At 41.4% G+C, this 20547-nt stretch overlaps 1 protein-coding gene across 5 annotated transcripts in view; it reads right to left on the bottom strand.

The window, feature by feature from the left end:
- Positions 1-20547, bottom strand: part of LOC102381138 (cadherin-18) — a 469255-nt gene that overhangs the window by 298531 nt on the left and 150177 nt on the right. For 4 of the 5 annotated variants that reach the window (XM_006023586.2, XM_025204105.1, XM_025204107.1 and 1 more), the window contains one exon: positions 11635-12116. The exons of the other annotated variant lie outside the window; for it this stretch is intronic. In XM_006023586.2, the coding sequence (XP_006023648.1) occupies positions 11635-11862 (228 nt within the window). In that variant the 5' untranslated portion in view covers positions 11863-12116. The remainder of the gene's footprint in view (positions 1-11634; positions 12117-20547) is intronic. 5 annotated transcript variants of the gene reach the window in all.

Here is a 20547-nt window from a genome sequence, read left to right as displayed (position 1 = left end):
ATGTGATAAGGAACATTTGATGAGGACAGAGCTGGTGATATTACTCATGTTGATGATGTACATATTGTTAATCCAAAACTATTAAAGGACAGCTCTTGAGTCCTTAAGAGTCTTTGCCATTGCCTGCCCCTAAAAAATACAGGCTAAAACGGCCTCTTTCAATACAATTCCATATAGCAGATTATCCATGAAATTAGCAATGCATTCATAAACACATAACTCATATCTGTCAAGCAGAGCCTGGTTACTGGCAGTTTTAAACCAGACAATCTTGGAGAGCTAGGTTTTTCTCTCAAACAGGTCTCATCACTGTGGCTCCTTCTCTTTAGAAGAAGACCAAAATTACCTTGCCTTCTTATTAGTCGCACCAACAAATCAAGGCAGGAGGTCAGGGAGAGATCTGGTATTTATCATCCTCCTTGCTATAAAAAGGCAGGTAGGTGGTATTTGTGGTTTTCTAGACAACCCTGACAATGTCCATTATGACATCACAGGAAGAGATTGTTGCAGGCATCAACTAGTCTGTGTAAAGGCCCACTGGCTTCCTCTGGCAAAATTTGCAGAATCAAAGCTGAGAGTTTGTATCATCTGATTCTGAAAACCAGGAATTTTGATGATCTTTTGGGACAATGGCAAGGAAGGAATAAAAGAGGGGGAAGAGTTTCCTGTGGACTACTTATTCTTGAATATAGATGCTGAAAATTCCCCCACATTGGTGAAGGGGATACAAGGAGCTATGGAAGGGTACATTTCAGGAATATGATGGTGGCAGGACAATTTTTCCCTCTCATCAGGAAAGGACTATGTATGCCAAAGCAAGAATGTCCACTTTAGAAAGGCTACATAATAAGCCTAAAAGCACTGAGCTGGAAATCATGAAGCCTGAGGAAGCAGATCTTGAAAACCAAAATTGTCCCTTCAAGGAATCTGTGTTCCTCATATTCTGTTCCATGGAATGAGCAGAACCCTGCTTTGCACTGGAACCAAACTCTACTGGCAGTGGCATATGGACCAAACCAAAGGCTAAATCAAAGGATGTAATCATGGATCAAACTGCTGAAAAATGTTGTGGATCCATAAATACAGACGCTGAAGTGGTCTTAAGATACACTGAATCATCCCAGTGCCAAAAATCATTGAGGTTAGCTGGAAAAATGGTGGTGCCAGACAGCTGGAAGATCTCATGGAGTCCTGAGAAGTGCTCTCTTGGAAGCCATGCTTAACTCTTTCTCCGGAGCTAAGGAAATGAGTCAATGTTTGATTGTCACAGTGCCAGGATTGGAGCAGATCCCATCGGCTTACTCAGGAGTTATAATTGAAACCAGCTCCTAAAGCTCCAACCTGCATTTGGAGTATTTCTGAGGGATGTGGGATTCATCAATATAGTATAGATATTTGTGGATGACCAGAGACTATGGGAATAGTACCTATGCGTGATGGAGCGGGCTGGAATTCCGAAGACAAGGTAGAAGCCATAAGTGACAATGAGCAAAGTCCAGGACTTCTCTTTTTCTTGACCTAAACAGAGGAAGGCTAGAATTGTTCAAGAAGTATGCATGCCAGTAAGCCAAGAAGTCTCCAGGTTTGAGTGCTGTAGGTAGATTCATGTATAACTAAGCTGATGATATTCATACGGATAAGCACTGAAAGAGAATCTTGTTTTTCTAATCTACAGCTTGCTCTTTATTGCCTAACAAATTTTCATTATAATTAAAAAGTGCATGTAAGATTGAACACAAGCATATGCGTTTTTTTAGTAGTTTACATTATTAGTTTGATATAACAACTGAAAGAAGCCATGCATGCAAAGTATCTAATGAGGTGAAGAAGCAATTACAAAGACAGCAAGATGTTCCAGATCAAGCTCATGAATCACTAACTTTAGTGGCACACCTCTATGCAATATCCAAACAACCTTTTGTAAATTGGTAGGTTCCCTCAGCAGCCGAGGAAAAACCATGACCAAGTATCCTTCCAAACTTTCCCGCAGAGTAAGGTTTAACTTGGATACGAAAAAAACCAAGTAAACAGCAAGTTTCATAGGATTTCCTTTCTGACTTCCTCTACCTTAGAAAAAGGTAAAGGCTTTCTTGAAACCCTACAGCAGATATTAAACCTTTCCTGGCTGCTCCACCCTGTCACTTTCCTCCAGAACAAATACTAAATGGCTTACTGAATATTTTATATTGTTCATTTAGCAATGATGGTCCAGAATCTATAGTTGCCCATTCACCTACCCCCATTTAGTCCTGTAGCTTCAGAGCTTAGCACAGTAATGACTAGCATTACTGTTTTATGTACTTTTCATTCTAGACAGACTATGCAAATTAAAACATAATTCAGTTAAAACATTAAATAGGCACACTGAGACTGTAAAAGAGGGTGGCAGAGAGGTAGGGGGTGGAGGTGGAGATGCACATTATAAAATACACCATTCAGACAAATATCATACCACCTTTACAAAAAAGGAATGGGGGAGGGGCTCACAGTTTATAAAAGGGACAAGGAAAATAATTATTACTGAATACAGGCTCTAAAATAAAACTTTTAGGAGGTATAGGGGATTTTTTTCCCCTCCATGAGTGAAGAAGTAGTAACTGAGGAGCGTGAACTGCACACCAAAGACTGGTAGAGGAATTGCTTATGGTAGATTTCTAGGGGCTTTAAATCAAATCCCTCTTTCCTGCCCCTCCCTATAAAATCTTAAAAATCAGACAGTGCAGATAACTTGCAATCACAGAAGTCTCAAATAAGAAGGATGCTAACATCCTTCTGTATCACCTTGTATCACCCATCAGTGAACCACAGGAGAGATCATCCCCAAATTGAGGGATTGCTGCTGATGACTAAGGAGATATAATAATAAAATAATATGACACAATCACTTTCCACCTAAGAGAAGAAACAAATTAGTTCACTGATCCTGCTATTTGCAATGCACTGGAAGACTGTTCACCTTGAATAAAGTCCACTGACTTCAAAAGAGAAGGGTAAATTGTAGGGCTGCACAAAATTGTGACAGATGCTTTGTTCTGAAGGTGTTTCACTGCGTTTCAAGCTCAAAACACCGAAATCAAAATTAAATGCAAGGCTTTGAAACAGCTTCGAAATGAAATGAGGGCACTCAAAAGATTTTAAAAATTTCAAAGAGATTCGAGTTTCAAAGTTGGGCTTGCAGAGAAATACAAACTAAGGGAGAGGAAGGAGGAAAAGGGGGGGAAGGACTCCTCTGATATTGAGATGTGTAGCTGGCCAGTGACTGTGATCCTTTCCTGAGGTCCCTTCCAATCCCAGTGCTCTGGGAGAGGGACGGAGAAGGAGCATAAAAGCATTGCTTGATGTGAGCTTTGTCAGCTGTGCCTTTGACAGCTTACTGAACACTGTCCTCCAAGAAGCATCAGGAAGGCTCTCACTTCCTACTTGCTAGTCCATTCCTAGCAAGTGGGATCCAATCCTTTCCAAAATACCCTAATACCCTTTCCTAGTCCATCCCTTTCAATTTATTCATCCCTCAAAATCCTCTTTTTGTTTTTGTTATTCTCTGTAAATCTTTCTCCACATAAAAGAAATCTGTGTTTTCCCTGACAGTCTGAGTTGACTGTGCAGGGAAGCACAATATGTATTACAGAACATATATTTATATATTACATAAATACATACATTACATTACAAAAGCAAGCACTGGTTTTCCAGCACACCAAACACGAAGCATGTTGGAAAGGCAGGTGGCAGCTCTTTTGGCTGGGGTGGAAGAGGGGGCAGAGAGAGAGCTCTAAGTCCCCCCCCCACCCAAAAAAACCCCCCAAACAAACCAAAAAAACTTAGACACAGCCCTTTCTAACAACTAGCAACCATGTTGCTTGTGCTGCTACTGGCACCAAGGAGATGGGAGTAGTATCTGCATCCGCTCCAATAACCCCTGCCACAACAACAATCTCAAGCACCACCACCATGACAACAACAAGCAGAACCAGCATTACAGTCTCCTCCACCCCGATTTCATTTCCCAGCCTGAGCCTTCCAGTGCCAGAGGAAGAGCTGGAGATGGATCTGGATCTGACTGCCATAGCAAGGGAAATTCTGGTGAAGGAGGGGGAATCATCTGTGTTTGTGCTCCACACCCCTCACATTTCCCCTAGAGTGAGGTCTCCTTTCCCGGAAGGCACTTCAGAGAAGGTTGAGGTAGTGGTTGTGGAGGCAAGTGGCTTAGCTGAGCGCGCTCCTCCTGTTGCTGTGCCTCTGCCTGCCGAGGAGGGGGAAAAGACAGCATCCACGCATGTACCCACACCCCAGAAGTAAGCAGGTAGTGTGGTCTGGGTTTATTTTGAGCTGGCAGATGATCCCACATATACTACCTGACTGCACTGCCAAGCCAAAACCAGGTGGGGCAAGGGAGCGAAATGCATAAGCACCACAGGGATGCTGATGCATCTCTGCAAGCACTTCCCCCCACCCCCCACCTTGCCCTTGCTTCTCCTCAGCCTGGCACCAGTGCAAGAGCGCCCCAAAACAAGTCCCCCTCTCGCTCAAAAACTCGCATCCCTCTGAAGCAGAGGCAGGCCACCCTGGAACAGTGATGTCACCCAGAGTGGATTACTAGCCCTTCTCCTTAGTTGAATGGCCAGAGTTCAGATGGCTCATGGCACTCGTGGCCCCATCATTTAAAGTGCCCACATGTGGTGGTTCCCTCCCTGTATGAGGCATGCAGGAAGTACTTGAGGGAGGAGCTGTGCAAGGTAGGTCCGCATGTGGCCTTACACTTGACCTCGGACATCTGGAGCAGCCGAGATGAAGATCATGCCTACACCTCCCTCACAGAGCACTGGTGCAATCAGTCAGGCTGTCGGTGGGCTCTCCTTCAAGCCAAGGTGATGGATGAGTCTCACATGGCAACAGAGATCATGGGGGCTATGAATCACATGGTGCAGGGTTTGCTCATTGGGCAGGGTGAGCTCACCCAAGGGTTCATGGTCACTGACAATGGGGCCAATATTGTCAAGGCCATCCGTGTTGACAACTTGGTTGGCACCCGCTCTCTGGCATACAAGCTGCACCTCATAATCAGGGACGTCTTGGAAAGGGACAGGGTTGCCACTGAGGATGCCGTCACAGCCAGACACCTGATTTCAAAATGCAGGAAGGTGATGGGCTACTTCCACCACAGCATCAAGGAGGCAAGATGCTGCGGGACAAACAGGCAGAGCTGAACATCCCGCAGCACAAAATGATGCAGGATGTGGAGACTCAGTGGAACTCCACGTACCTGATGCTTGAAAGGCTGGTCGAGCAACAGATGGCCATTTATGAGATGGTCTTGCACGGCGAGATTGGGATCAGTGGCCCGCTTAACAAAGCTGAGTGTGATACCATCTCCCAGATCTTGGTGGTCCTCAAGCCCTTCCTTGAGGCTACCAAGAGCCTTAGCAGTAGTAATGCCCTCCTGAGCCAGGTAATCCCTGTAGTGAGGGAACTTAAAAACAAAATGCACAAGTTCCAAGGGATTGATGTTCCTGGCTGAGGCAAACCACTGTTACCAGAGGTGCAGGCACTGGTGAAGTGGCTGAAGGAGGGCATCAAGAAACCCAAAACGAAACAAAGCAAAACAACCCTGCTACATGTGTACAACCAAGGTCAACAAGCAAGAATTTCTAGTGTGAAAGACAAAGAACTAAAAGCAAAAATAGTATTTTAATGTATTTGTTTTTTAATGCATCATTTTTGCAATCCTTTTTCAATATTTTCTAAAGCAGTAAATGCATATATGTATGTAGACACATATCATTTATTATTTGAATAATGATAAAATAACAATAACAATAGCCACAACAATGACAACAATAATAATATTAACATTAAGTCATAATCTTTGGGAAATGCCCAAAGTCAGGGTAGGAACCGAAGAAGTTGTGCTTGAAAGTTCATGCTCCTATTTTATTTTTATTACCATAACATTGCTATAAAGTTCTGGAAAAATCATTTTTATCTGAATTTATTAGTTGTGAAACAAGTAATTTAAACAGGCATAAAATGAAGCACATATTGTTCTAGATGTTATTATGCCACTTGCGCTCATCTTTACAATGACACGAGAATAGCTAACCATGTGCAAAATCTTCAATAAGATTGCAGAACATACATTTCCCATTTCATTTTCTTTATGAAGAAAGAAAAGCAGCGTTTCAAATAATGAAAATAAATTTTAAAACAGTTTACTAGTCTATCATATAATAATGTTCAAACTTTTGTTTTTTAGCATATAATAATGTTCAAAGTTTCAAGTGCAGGGGAACCCATGGCTAAAGAACTGAAGATGAAGCTGAAGGGCTAGGGCCAGGGCTCATGCTGGTGTTTTCTATGCAGAAGTAAGTTCAATTTCTCTCCTTACTAACATTATGACAGAGAAGGTGTAATTTCCCTTATATAATCAGGAAAATACTATAGCCATCATTGTGATGTGTCAGACCTAGTCTCTTATGTGCCATGTAATTACATTCTCTTTACCAGGAAGTGTGTTTGATACACCATATCTTCAATTTTCAAGGAAAGTAAAGTAATAACAATAATAAAATATTAACAAAATTGTCACTTAAAAATCCAAGACGACAACTGAGACCTCTTTTCCAATATAATTCTCAGTTTAATATGGCGCTGTACGATTTACTTAAAAAAGCTTGACAAACTTCTCTATAACACTTGGCAGAGAAGGTTCCTTGGATGAATTTGATATCTTTTATTAGACCAACCCAAATGGTTGGAGAATAGTTATTAAGCAAGCTTTCAGGTTCAAAAACCCTTCGTCAGGCTAAGGAAGCTGCAGCAGTTGGTGTGTAACACTTGTACACTCTTTAATCTCACAGTCATATTACTACATTTCTTTCATTTGCTATACCGTCTCATTATAAATAACATCTCACAAGAATTATATGATGACAGGTAAAATAAAAATAAGAATAAAAAACCCTACAATAATCTCCTCCTGCTATGGGAGAAGTACTCTTGAAAATAACCCTAAGGAAGTGAAATGCAGGAATAACCAGATTCGCTCATGCCTTGTAGGAAGGACTGTGCAGTTGCACAAGGGGGAAATACCCTTAAGAAGTCACAAAACCAAAGGATCCACAAAGAAAACAGGTTCAAGTCTCAGGAATCCCAAGCTTGTATCTTTATGCTATCTGTTTTATGTCATTCACTCTAGGGATATTCACTCAAGATTCAAGATATTTTTGCTGCCCCTTCCATCCATGTGCATTTGCTTGCTTCTCCAACTTAAGATGTGTAGCTATGATTCTATTTCCTGTGTGCTGGCCCTTTAAACATAGGGAGTCAGCTTACCTGTCTGTTGCAGGCATTTAAGATGGAAGAACCCCCTGCCCCTCTCCCCCACCCCCCACACACTTTTTTTAATTTGTTGTTTGTTTTTTTTTAATGCCTGGGAAATGTAACTGGCATACATCATGGGAGATGAAAGAACAATAAAACTTCTTGTGCATTTCCTCTAACAAATCTGCTGTTTCTGAGAGGGGTGAACTACATGGAGGGACTGGGGTGTATATGGAGTGTATTTGGGTCTTTTCTGTGTGTATATACATTCAGAAAACCTGCTTCCTTCAGTGCTTAAAATTATACCTTTCCTGGGGCATGCAGTGCTTGGTCTCATTGCAATTACTCTTAAGGGTAAGATCTGCTCATAAACCCCCATCTCACTGAATGCAGATCTGATGTAGGCTGGAACACACTCTGTGAAGCAAAAAGGCCCACATGATGACATTCCTTTACTGCATATGTACAATAAACATTTTGTCAGGCAGCTGTTAGATAGGTTCGTTCCTTTGGGATATTTGGAGGGAAATCTTCCCCAAATCAACTATCGTTTTGGAAAAAAATAAATCCCTGTGAAGCAATCCAATAACAATCTTAAAACCAGACAGAGAATTGATCATGTGCAAAAGGATCATTTCTCATTCTTATCACAATCTCATTCAGCAATGGGCTATATTTTGTCATGTTCTCTGTGTCACAACCCAAAGTTGTGGTTTTTTGTTTTTGTGTGCTTCGGCACCGCTAAATTATGTCCCCGCCAAATTGCAGCTCCTTTGCACGGTAGAGTTTTCTGCTGCAATAGAGAACCCGCGTGCAAAACAGTATTTCCCGCCAGTTTGTAGCCTTCTTTGCATGGTGCATTTCTTTTGCATCATAGTGATGCACGGTGCAAAGGAGTTCCCGCCATTTGTATTTAGATTCGCGCCACATTATTGGCCAATCCTAAATTATGCACACGTGGCGGCTAGCAATTGGCTTGCTAGCCGTATAAAGAGCTTGGGAGGTTTCCGCCCAAGTTGGAGCGAGAGCGAGAGCGAGAGCGAGAGCGCGCGTGCGCGCAATTGGAGTTTGGGAGAAAGAGCGTGAAGATTTCTAAGCGCTGCTAATCCCTTCGAACCCAGCTTCTTTTTCTCCTTAAGAGGGCAATAGAGGGCCGACTTACCGAACCCACGGAGTCTTAACAACTCCGGGGGCCTATTTACCGAACCCACAGAGCTTCAACCACTCCGGGGGCCCAACGGCCTCTAGCCTCTCCCTGTCGCCGAGCACAATCCTAAGACGTATCCCTTTCCTTTGAAACTACCGAACCCGCGGAGCTTCAACCACTCCGGGGCCAATTACCGAGTCGAACCCACGGAGCTTCAACCACTCCGGGGTCAATTGTCGGAATCTTCTAGCGAGGACTTAAGCGGAGCTGAGCCTGGAAAACTGTCCAGCCTACACCACGACCATCTTTGGTGTAAGTAAACAATCTTTAAATCTACCATTACAAGTCCGTGCCTAATTCTAGCGTGTCGCCCGTTCTCTCCAACCCCGTGTGCCCAGGCTGCTGGTCACAGCCCGCGCAGAGCACAAAAAAGGGCCCGGCTCACACCCGGCCCGCACACTCTGCACTTACGAAAATCTTAAAAGCATTACTAATAAGTATTAATTTCATACGATTTTCTAGTCTGCAAGCAATATTTTTCTAAGACAATGCAAAAATCACATATTTTAGGGATTGGTATATATTGTCTGTTAAAATATGGTGATGACTTGTTGTCCTAACATGCTGTAGAACAAATAGACAATGACAGTAAATTAATCCATCGCCTTGACAGTCATATCATGATAAGGATGAAAAAAAGTATCATTTTGATTGCAGACCTGTTCTTGTCCTTTGCACACATTTCCATGACAATGACTGCAATCATTATAACAGCATTTTACATAATGACTCTGCTTTTGTGATGCTATTCCCAAATTGGGTGTGAAAAATGTGAAAGGGCAGATATCAAATGGTAACACTAACATCAATGAGGCAGAACAGACTACTGAAATAATAATTGACAGCATTGACAGGGCAGTGACATTGAATAGAAGCCTAAAATTATGGTGTGATGCCCACTTAACCTTTTCCATAGATCAAGGGTTTCGCTATCAAAAACTCTTATGAATTAAAAGGTATATGAAATGAAACTTTGATAAAGTAGATATAATAAAATGCAACAGCAGTGCAACTAAGAGAAACACTAGCACAACATAGCCTCTATATTGCACTTAGGTTGACTACTACTATTTTTTGGTCTTCAAAAACACACTCCCTTAATTAACTCACATTGGAATGCTGGTCAACCAATCTCCATATTAAAACAAATAATCAAAGTTACCTCTAAATATAAAAGGCACTGTCAATGCTTCTAAACCCCATAGAGGTACTGCAAGTATAAATTTACTATAAATTTACTAATGTTGATGAGGCAAATCAGACACACAAATTGTGAGCATGATACCCTTTAATCGTTTAAAGGAAAAAAGGGGTGGGGGGGGGTGCACAGGGGAACAAAGACAGATGGGGTCACCCATTCAGAGAAAACCATTAAACAAACGCTAACGAATCTCGTTCACTGAGAAAACTCCATTCTGTACAGAAACCAAGGCTAAAACAGAATGTTAGATACTGCCACTATTTCGCAGAACATTTCTGTTGTCCTTGCAGCGCACTAGAGTGCTGTAACAGACCCTTTGGGAATCATTGCTACACATGCTTCCCAAGCTCCAGCATAATATCTTCAACCACACAGCACTGCTGCAGGTAGGCTTCTTCTTATACTGAAAATAATTTATCCAAGGCACTTCAAGCAGGCTCAGTGACTGTGCCAAAGATTTTTCCCTTATGTTAATTAATCCATCCCAGGACTGCAGCTACCCTACTCCAGTTTAGGAAGCATTCTCCCCAGGGCATCACATAGTACCTAGAGCATGGTAAATTATCACATAAACATGGATGACATGGCTTTTTGGGTCCATTCCCCAGCTTTATAATGAAATCAGCTAGCTTTCTTACATGTATTTCTTTTACTGTAAATCTGTTTGTTAGGAATCTTTTCCAAGCTCTTTGGCCTCTAAATATAGGCTCTCCACCTAACGCACTCCTACTGGCCTTTTCCTATAGTTATTCCAATTTTAATTCAATCTTTCTTGATTAGAGCCATAGAAGAAGCTTAAGCAGTGCCTAACTGCATAATTGCATTAATACTCTCTAGTAGAACCACCTCACCCATTACATCTTATGAGTTATGAATGCATTTGGCTTAAGCATGGATGCATCATGTTGATGATAATTTATGATAATTTCTGTTTCCTTGCCCTCTTTCCTATTAGCTAACCTGCCTTTGCTTCCATGGTCAACTTTGTCATCTTTCTCGATAAATGAAGCAAGATAATATTGATTTAGTGTATGTAATAAAAAGTGATATCATAACACATGAAGGGACTGTGTATAATGAGCCTTTAACTTTGAAGCTCATAAACCACTATGCAAATTTCATATTCTTTTAACATAGTTTTCAACATAGATTATATCATACAGACACTACTGCAGAATGTTAACCAACTTGTTGCTGGCCCTTTTTCTTATACATAAACATTGTGGGATGGTATAAGAAATCCCCCTCTCTACCCCAACCCTCCCAGATTGACTACCCAAAAGCTGGGCAAAAAAAAGCTGTCCTTGCAGTGTTTCTGGGCTCCTGCAACACTTCAATTGTGCCTTAACAGCATGTGGATAAGGTATTTCCATAATCCTAAGCACACGATTTGGAGGTGAACATGCTACCTACCCTCTTACACAGAGTGCACCACATAGGGGTTTCCCTCTGAAATAGATCATCTCTGTTTTGCTTTTAAGTTGGTCAAGACCTTAAACCAAATTTGTTTCCAAAATATGCCTCAGAAGAGAGTTTAAAGTTGTCCTGAATTAATCAAATTTGTAGCTCACCTTAGTATATTTACCATTATAAACATGGGGTAATACAGAATGTGAAGCAGGTACATAAGTCCACCACTCAGTTTAGCAACCTTCATTTGCCGTTTTAATCTAGAACTCTAAAAAGTATTAATCAACATTGCTTTTTAATGACAACGTCATTTTTATCTTCATTACTGTAACTAAATATGGGCAACAGGCAAATACACTTGAAGTGTCTGTAGAATCATTCACTGTGGGGAGTCTCCTTTAAATTTGAAAGCATCAGCAAGGGAAGCACCTGAATTGACAATATTTTCCTCTGCAAGTGTTGCTGTACCTTATAAAAGAAATAAATAAGGTCTTACCTTTCCCACATATTGAGGATCTGGTCCCATGTGCTCTTCTAAAACAAAGAACTGGTTCCACACCCATCCACGTTTGGGACGATGGTGTACTTCTGTTTCACCTTCTATGTGTTTAGTTTGATTTCTAGTCACCTTGATGGAGCTATGGTGAGCAGCTCCATAACATCTCTGAACAAAACAGAGACAAACTAGGACTGGGCAGATACAAGATGTGCTCGTAATTCTCATTGTAGGTTAACTTTCCAGTTCAAGGTTTCCTTTTCTCTTGTCTGTTTCAACTGTAATCCTTTAATAGGTTTCCAAGAGGGAAGGTGAAGCCTAGTTTATAAAGACAGTCCAAAACTTTTTTTTTAGCCTGTCCATGGTTTATCTGCCCATTGGGGAAAAGCCAGACTTCATTTACATCATGAAAACTGAGTGGAGAAACTGTTGGTGTTTCTTGAGGTCTTCACAATACACTGGCACAACCAACCATTTTTTACCTAGCAGAGGGAAAAAACAAAAACCACTTACACTTCACTGAAAAGAGTCATTTCAGGTTTTTTTGTTAGTTTGGTTTTTTACACTTCAACGGGTGATGTATGCACTGCTGTGCTAATTGCTTCTTCAAAGGGTTCTATGATAACCAAAATTTCTTTTGAAACTTTTGTGGAGTGTTTCAGTTCTTTTTTAAAAGCATTTTAAGAATTAGTGAGGCTCTTTCAAAGTGCATACAATAGGTATTCTGTGAGAACTGGATAATACAAGGTACTGGTGGTATAAGATTAGGCCTTTCACCTACAGATTACTGTATGATGGATAACGTTTGTTAGTTTACACAAAATGAATTTTTAGCCTTTGTGTAAATTTCTTCTCCACAGAAATCTAAGAATATGGAAAACTTCATTAGCTAAAGGCAGTTTCAAAAGAAACCCCAGGAAAGAATAGCTACTCCAGGTCAGAAGTAAAGCATACTTGCAGAAGCTTGGGGCCAAAACAGTTCATGCTATTATCTAGGTTTTATTGCTGGAACTTTACAGAAACATTAACTGCACATACACAATATTTTTGGAAATTAAATATTGATGGTCTGACACCTCAGCACTGCTTGGATTATGAAAAAAATATTTGTTTGTTACCCAGAAATCACAGAATCATAGGGCTAAAAGGGACTTCAGGATATCAGCCAGCATCAACATTGTTGTCTAAACCATCCCATCCAAGTGTCCGTCTAATCTGCTTTTAAAAACTTCCAAGAATGGAATTTCCACAGCCTCTTCAGGCACATAATTTTCATTGCTTAATGATCCTCATATTTGGGAAGTTCTTAATATCCAACTCAAATTTCCCATGTGGCAATTTGAGACTGTTACTTTTTGTCCTTGTCCCATGACCACCTTATAGTCTAACTCCATCCTTTTTGTAATCACCCTCCAGGGATTTGACAAACTGCTGTTAAATCCTCTGCTCTCACCAGTGTTCACTTCTCCACACTAAATAATCCCAGTTCTTCTAAACTTTTTTCATAATTCATGTTTCCTACACATCTAATCAGTTCTATTCCCCTTCCCTTGACCTTTTGTAATTTGTCTACACCTTTCTTGAAGTGCACAAAACTAGACACAGTCTTCCAAGGAAGGCCTCAGCAGTACTGAATCACTTTCCCTGACTTGCAAGTGACATTCCCATTAATACAACACAGTATGCTATTTCTCTAACAAGAGCACACTGTTGTTTCATAACTCCCCAGGTCCTTTTCTGCAGCACTGCAGCCTAGCCAATCATTCCCCAATTTATATTGGTGCAAATTTATCAAGTGTGCATTCAACCCTTCTCCTTTTAAAAAAGGAAAAATCAGCCTTGGATAAAAAAGTGGTGTTTCACATCTTGGATACCACTGTTTTTATCCGAGGCTCTGGTAGAGGGAAAATAAATTTAAAAAATAAATTAAGAGCAAGGAGTTTGTTTATTTATCAGAATATTTCTGTAGCAACAGATAGTCTCTAAAGAGGTTATATATTGCATGTTTCCAAAACATTAAACAAAAATCAACAAGCAGTCATTGCAGCACTGGAATCAAAACTGCTCTTTTTCACTGGAGGAACAAATTTGCAATTAGATAAATTAACTAGCTGACTTTTTGTACAAAAACAGAAGAAATGTTTACTTATATTTTGTTTGTTTATATTAAAGTTATCTGTTTCTACCGCTCCTCTTTGCTACTGAACATAGTCATTAAATATCAGCACTAATTTTGCTTGTGATTCCTTCCCCCCCCACCCCCCCACCCCACTCATGCTAGAAAATGTTTGAGCAAAATTTTTGAGGTAAAGGAAGAACGTCGTATCCCTGACAGTCAGGAAAGGGAGAGGAACACAAAGCTTTGTTCTTTGGTTTCTTTTTCTACAGAGCTAATACAGAAACTTCAATGTGGAACATGTTGTTGTTCTTCACACCCACGGGTGTGATTATCTTATGATAATCACACCCCTGCCATTCATGCTGTATTGTTTAACCATCTAAAATGTCAGTTGAAGGAAAAAGAATAACAACTGAACACACACACTGGAATAGTGAGAAGAAATCCATTCTACCAAGATGTCCCTGGGAATGAAAAAGAAACAAACCCTAGAAAATATTATGAGAAGAATTTAGAAATGAAAGGAAATAAATAGGGGTAGGAGTTCACCAATTGCTGTATGGTTTATAGATTTCTCTATCTTTCTATACATGTTTCAGTGAAATATCCCCTTTGGAACACTAGCCACTCTTTTCAGTATATGTACTGAGTCCAAATATATTTCACTGAGTGTCATCAAAAGCACAGACCAAATACCTGACCGACCTTTGCTGCTAATTAACAGGTAGAAAAACCGATGAGAGACATATTTTCCATTGCAACCAAGTAGTTTACAATAGTGGACAGTTATGTGATGTTAACAATACAGCATTTCAGACCCAAGAGAAAATACCTGTATAGATTTTAAAGTTTATTTATTTCCCAATCCCAGTTTTAATATCTTGTCTCAAAGATGCATAAAGGATTTGGAATAGTCAATGTCACAATACAAAACACATGGTTAGCAATCTCTCATTCCTCTCAAAACACTGTATTAAGATTAACCCATTAAGCCTCACATAACATACTCCTGGAGTTTAGCATTATTGTTTTCATTTTGCAGATGGGGAAACTAAATCAAGGAATATTTGCTGGACTTATGCACAGAGAGGTACTGTAGGACACTCCACCTTCTGCTACAAATCAAATAAAAAAAATTAAAAATAAAAAAGGCTCAAAGGAACCTCAGCAGTCCATTTAGTCAGACCCCCCTCGCTGAAAACAGCATTCTCTCTGTAATCCATCCCAGACAAGCATTTGTCAAATCTGTATTAAAAAATAAATAAATAAAAAATAGATGACATCCCACAACCTTTCTAGGCAATCTATTTCTTTATTTAATAACTTTTATGTTTATTGTTCAAAATCCAAGACTACTGATGCATTTTACTTTGCCTAGTTAAACCACTATGCGTAGTAGAAAACATTTCCTCTTGACCATTTCAAAATATCATATTATATCTGAACACATGATTTCCCAATAGTACCTTATTTAGAGACTACTATTAAACTAAAGTAGGTGGAATTATTATGTTCCAATATATACTGATATTAATTCAATGAAAGTTCGAAAGTAAGTTACAAATTAAAAATTCTTAATTTTGTCTTTAAAATCTCCCACTTCCATTTTAAAGGCTAAAGGGAAACAACAGATTTGGGTTCCCACACTGTACAAAATAAAGGAAAGAAAAACAAAGAAAAAATTCAAAAAAATAGATTTCTCTCAATGGAGCTATTCAGCAGTACATACATATATATGCGAAAATAGTACTATCTAACTTGCGTTTGTGGAAATTTGTAAATTAGTTTTGTGGAAAATGTTGCTTGCTCATAAAAAGCAAATATAAATAAATGCGGCAGTACAAATTTAGATGATGCCATTAAAAAACAAGATTTATTGCATATATTTTTTCCCCACAAGTGATCTACAGAATTAATTCATAAATGCTCACATAAATCCTGTATACTGTGCTACTTGTAGCCTGACACGTCTTTCTGAATCAATGGGAGACAGTTAACTTAAAGCTGACCTAAAAACGCAGAGAAAAAGTAATGTATCTTAATTTTTATTACATATGAGTAATTTCAGGAAGCCTTTGCAAAATAAAAGGATATCAAGTGAAACAAGAGCATGCTTGATTTTTTTTTATTGAAAAATAGAGGTCTTGACTACCACAAAATATTTTGTGTTGGCTGGATAACTATACATGAGTGTCTCAGGACTTTGCAACTGGAAAGAAAGCTTTTAATGGTTTATTCCCACCCCCACCCCCCCTTAAAAGAATATTTAAACATGCTTTAGTTAGCTCCTTTTAAAAATAATTGCTCAGATAAATACACAAGAGAAATACACTGTTAAAGAACCCAGCTTCTACTCTACACACATTTACTTATTAAAGCCTAGAAGATCAATTCATTTTTTGCGCACACATGCACACACAAACACATACTCCAGGACCCCTTTAAACAAAGTAAATATGCCTGGGAAAGATTAGTTTTCCTTGTGATAAAGTTGTAAAATGGAAAAGGTTCATTTTCCTTCATCCTATGTTAAAATAAATTTCAGGTACACTTGGCTGGGAAGAGACTGAAATAAATGTTGGACTGAACTTTTTGATGTTTAAATGATGCTCCCATACCTGACTCTCCAAGAGCCAAGTGCTCTCAATGCCGCTGTCTTCAGTTTCAGAGTAAGTGTCCTGCTTTATGTTTTTGGTGTTATAATGATATATGCTGCTGCAGAGTAGACTTGTATGATTGCTGTCTCCTGGGAACTCTCACGCAAATGAGTTGTATACCTCAGGAGATTGTTGCTGGGAGTTAAAATTAAAATAAATAATTAAATATGATGATGTGGGACAGCTCTGCTAGCACTGCTGAAAATCATTACAAAACTGCTTACTGCTTTGTATGGCAGCAGGTTTCTAATGAATTCCCATGGAGCTAGTAAGAGCACAGTAATGTAGAATGGGCATACTCTACCATCTGGAAAAAGCACAGTCTAATATGAGAGGCAATTAAGATGGACCTTAACAAGTCCTGCCATGAACCTCTGTCCCAAATTCTAAACCTCACATTAATTACAAATTTGAATTCATGTTTATTTAATGTAGCCCCATTTTTCTAACTTCCTGCATCCTTTCTACATCCTGTGAAGCTTCTCATCATAGCCCTGGATAGGACAGGCATACAATCAAGTTATGGAACTTGGCACTAAATTGCAATCCTTAGGTAGAGTTGGAGTGATGTTGTAACCATGATGGTCTAAGGAAAATGTGAGAGGTAAGGATATTGTCGCTGATTTTTTTATTATTATTATTATTGGATCTACTGCATAGTTGGGTGGGATACAGATAGGGTGACCATGTGGGACAATGTGCAATCTGGAAAACGTCCCCACAACTCCCAGGGCAGGCTCTGAATGGCCCGTTAATGAGGGATTGTTCTTTACTTCACAGGTGTTAATGATCAACTGTGAAGTAACAATTAGTGTTAATGGGCAATTTTGCTTTTTGTCAGGGCTTCCTATTTCACAACTCCTGCAGCTCTGCCTGTGCATCCCATGCCCTGTGCCCAGGACACTAGTTTTAATTATCACTGGCTAGCCAGGACCGGCCTCCAAAATCTGGGACTTTCCTGCCAATCCAGGATGTATGGTCACCCTAGATATAAACATTTGGATATGTGCACTCTTCCACTTCCCATCTTATACTTCCTTATGTCCTGTTTTTATTCATATTAGAATTTTAGAACATAACTGCCATTTACTGGGTCAGATGATAGGCCCATCTAACCCAGCATCCTACCAAGAAGTGCCACCACTTTCCCCTGGTACTGTTAGAGTTACTGACTTAGGAGCAGCAGGAGCTTTACCGAGCTGGTCCTGTTCTCTCTGCTACCACCACATTCACCTGGACCTACAGTCCCCATCCCCTCTCGGCGGGAGAGAAGGCCTCCTGCTTCATCAGCCACCACCTACTGCTATGGCTGCTCACATCAAGAGGGGACCCCACAATGCCAGTGCGGGCCCTACACCAGTAAACACCACCTGCTTTCCTGCTAGCTGCTGCAGCAGCACCCCTGTACCTACAGGGTGAGACCTGTGGTGAGACCTGTGCTGTACTACTCCCCTTCTCCCTAGTGTTTTGTTTTTCAGCTAAGTAAGCCTGCAATGTGCTTTCTCCACTCCCTGTTACGTGTCCTTGTTTGTCATTTTGTCCTCCCCGCCCCAGTCACAGCCCCTGATATGCACACTACCCTCACACCCCACAATGTAACCAGAGGAGGTATCCTGAACCCTCATGCAAGCCCCATGTTCTCTCCCCACTTGCCAGTCTCCCCACAAAACAAAACAGGGGAAGGGCAAAGGCAAGGGCTGCTCATCCTCCTCCTTCACAGGGGGAAGGGGAAACAGCCTGCCAGAAATGACAGTCAACATCTGCAGGGACCAGCAGTGCCTCCAATTCCTGGAGAGCATGCTGCACTGAGCGGATTTCCACCAAGTCCTCAACTCAGTGAGGGCTCTCATGGGGGAAGGCAAGGGACGTAAGTGGAGCAACATAAGGAAATACCAGTGGGCCCTCAGCTTTAACAATGCCCTCTATGTCTATGGGAGGGCAGCAGGATTGCTGATGGGGCTTGTGGCTTGCACTGTCTTCCACAAAAGCCCTATCAAACCTAACAAGACCCTCCATCAATGAGGTCACTCAACGTGGTAACCCTCAACATTGGTAGGGACTTTAACATCACCCTCGAGGTGCAGGGCTGCACTGGCAGGGACTGGAACTGGGCCACTGCAGACATCCTCAGCAGGGTTATCACTGACCACTCCCTGGTGAATGGGTAGCATGCCCATCACCCTGATGGATGACACCACCACCTTCACACCTTTGTCAGGGTGAAGGAGCAGCAGGCACACCACTCCAAAGTGGACCTAATTTACATCTCCATACTAAACATCACCCAATTCCATGCCTGTAGCATTAGGCTGTGCCCTTTCAGCAACCACCATCTAATGTACGCTCAGGTCATGCTTCAATTTGAACATCCTTGGCCGGTATACTGGCACTTCAACAACATCCTGCTGGAGAACATAGGCTTTTTAGCTATCTTCCAGGAGTTCTGGCCTGGCATTAGCAGCAGCAGTCCCTTCCCTCAGACCAGAGATGGTGAAACCTAGGGAAGGTGCTCATCAGGGGGTCCTGTTGCTGCTATATTCAGGGGCACACCCAACAGTGTGAGGTAGCGAGACAGCAGCTTGAGAGGGCAGTGCTGGAGCTGGAATGGTGCCTGGCCACTAACTGACAATCTGTCCCTCTGTGGAGAGTGGCAGGAGAGGCAGGAAGAGCTCCAAACTCTGGATGACAACTGTCACAACCAAATTAAGTAGTGCCCATGCCACAAGCAAGAGATACTATTGAAAGCATTTTTATTTTGCACTAGGTTAACTAAGGGTTAACCAAAATGATAGTAACAGCCTTCTCCGCTATGTATGCCAAAAAGATTTATTGCTGCGCCACTAACAGAAGTGAAACTTTAACCTTTTGTGCTTTACATAAATCATTATAATTGGTCAAAGAAAACAAGGAGTGCCCCTATGATATTACCCTAGCAAAATACGCTATATAATTGGAGATTCTAATTAAATTTATGACATGGCAAAAAGCAATTGGCTATTATACAAATAAAACCCGTCTTCACTTCCGTGAAGTCGGAGACCTCTGAACGTATGCGTCAGAGTAACTGACAATTTGATCACTTGTCAGTTCCCCCGTCTTGACCCAATCTCAGACGTAAATCAATGACTGCCGGCCCAAACATTTCCGCCCGACCATTTCCGAACACTTATGCAGACCGACCTACGAACTCTTAAGCTGTAACTAACCAAGTACCTCTGACCTCCGTTATTCACCACCTTGATGGCGTGAGTAAATAATCTTGCTTTGCAACTGATAAGCTTCCGTGCCAAATTCCACTCCAAGCGTCACAAGTACCCGCCTGACGGCCTTCTAAGGCCCCGGACCCCCCCGCTGCAGTGCACGGCAGCGAAAACAACAATGTCTTGGGCACATTCAGCCACTTGTGAATCCAGCTCCTCTAGAAGATGGACTAAAGCTCCCATTTTTTTCTATATCCTGGAGAAGAGAAGCAATGACAAGAAGTATATCACTTGCCTCTGTGCAAGCCGGGAGCAACCCGAGCCCTTTTCCGTGCTGCACGCGGCTGTGGCCAGCAGCCCGGGCACGCCGGGTTGGAGAGGGAAGGCCGTCGAGCTGGAATTAGGCACAAACGCGTATTGGTAGTTTAAAAGATTGTTTACTTACACCGAGATGGCAGTGGTGCAGGCTGAAAACTTGCTTAAGTTGCGGTTACAGACAGGAAAGAAGAGAAGCGGACAAGAGTTCTAAACTCGTGAACTCTAGCCCAAACCGGCTGAAGGCTCTGAACACGCGAGCCCGTCGTGTCAGCCGAAGTACTCGTCCGGAAGAGCTCTGAATAAACTCACACGAAGTTTGCTAGGCTCCGTGGGTCTTTCTGCTCACTCATTCTCACAAAGTTTGCTAGGCTCCGTGGGTCCAGTTCTTTTGCGCGCGGGAAGGGATACGTCTGGATTGCGCTCGGCGATGGGGAGAGGCTAGAGGTTGATCAGACCTCTGTTGCCCGCTTTAAGTGCATTGGGTCCGTAAGGATCCGCAGCGCTTAGAGATCTTCACACAGTATGAAGATCTCCTCCTCCCTTGTTCGTGGAGTCCTCCAACTTGGGCGGAAACCACTCAAGCCTCTTATACGGCTAGCAAGCCAATCACTAGCCGCCA

The sequence above is a fragment of the Alligator sinensis genome, unplaced genomic scaffold (genome assembly GCF_000455745.1).
Source record: "Alligator sinensis unplaced genomic scaffold, ASM45574v1 scaffold485_2, whole genome shotgun sequence".
In the NCBI taxonomy this organism is placed as follows: domain Eukaryota; kingdom Metazoa; phylum Chordata; order Crocodylia; family Alligatoridae; genus Alligator; species Alligator sinensis.
Note: the sequence above shows the minus strand (reverse complement) of the source record. Positions and strands in the feature narration are given on the sequence as shown.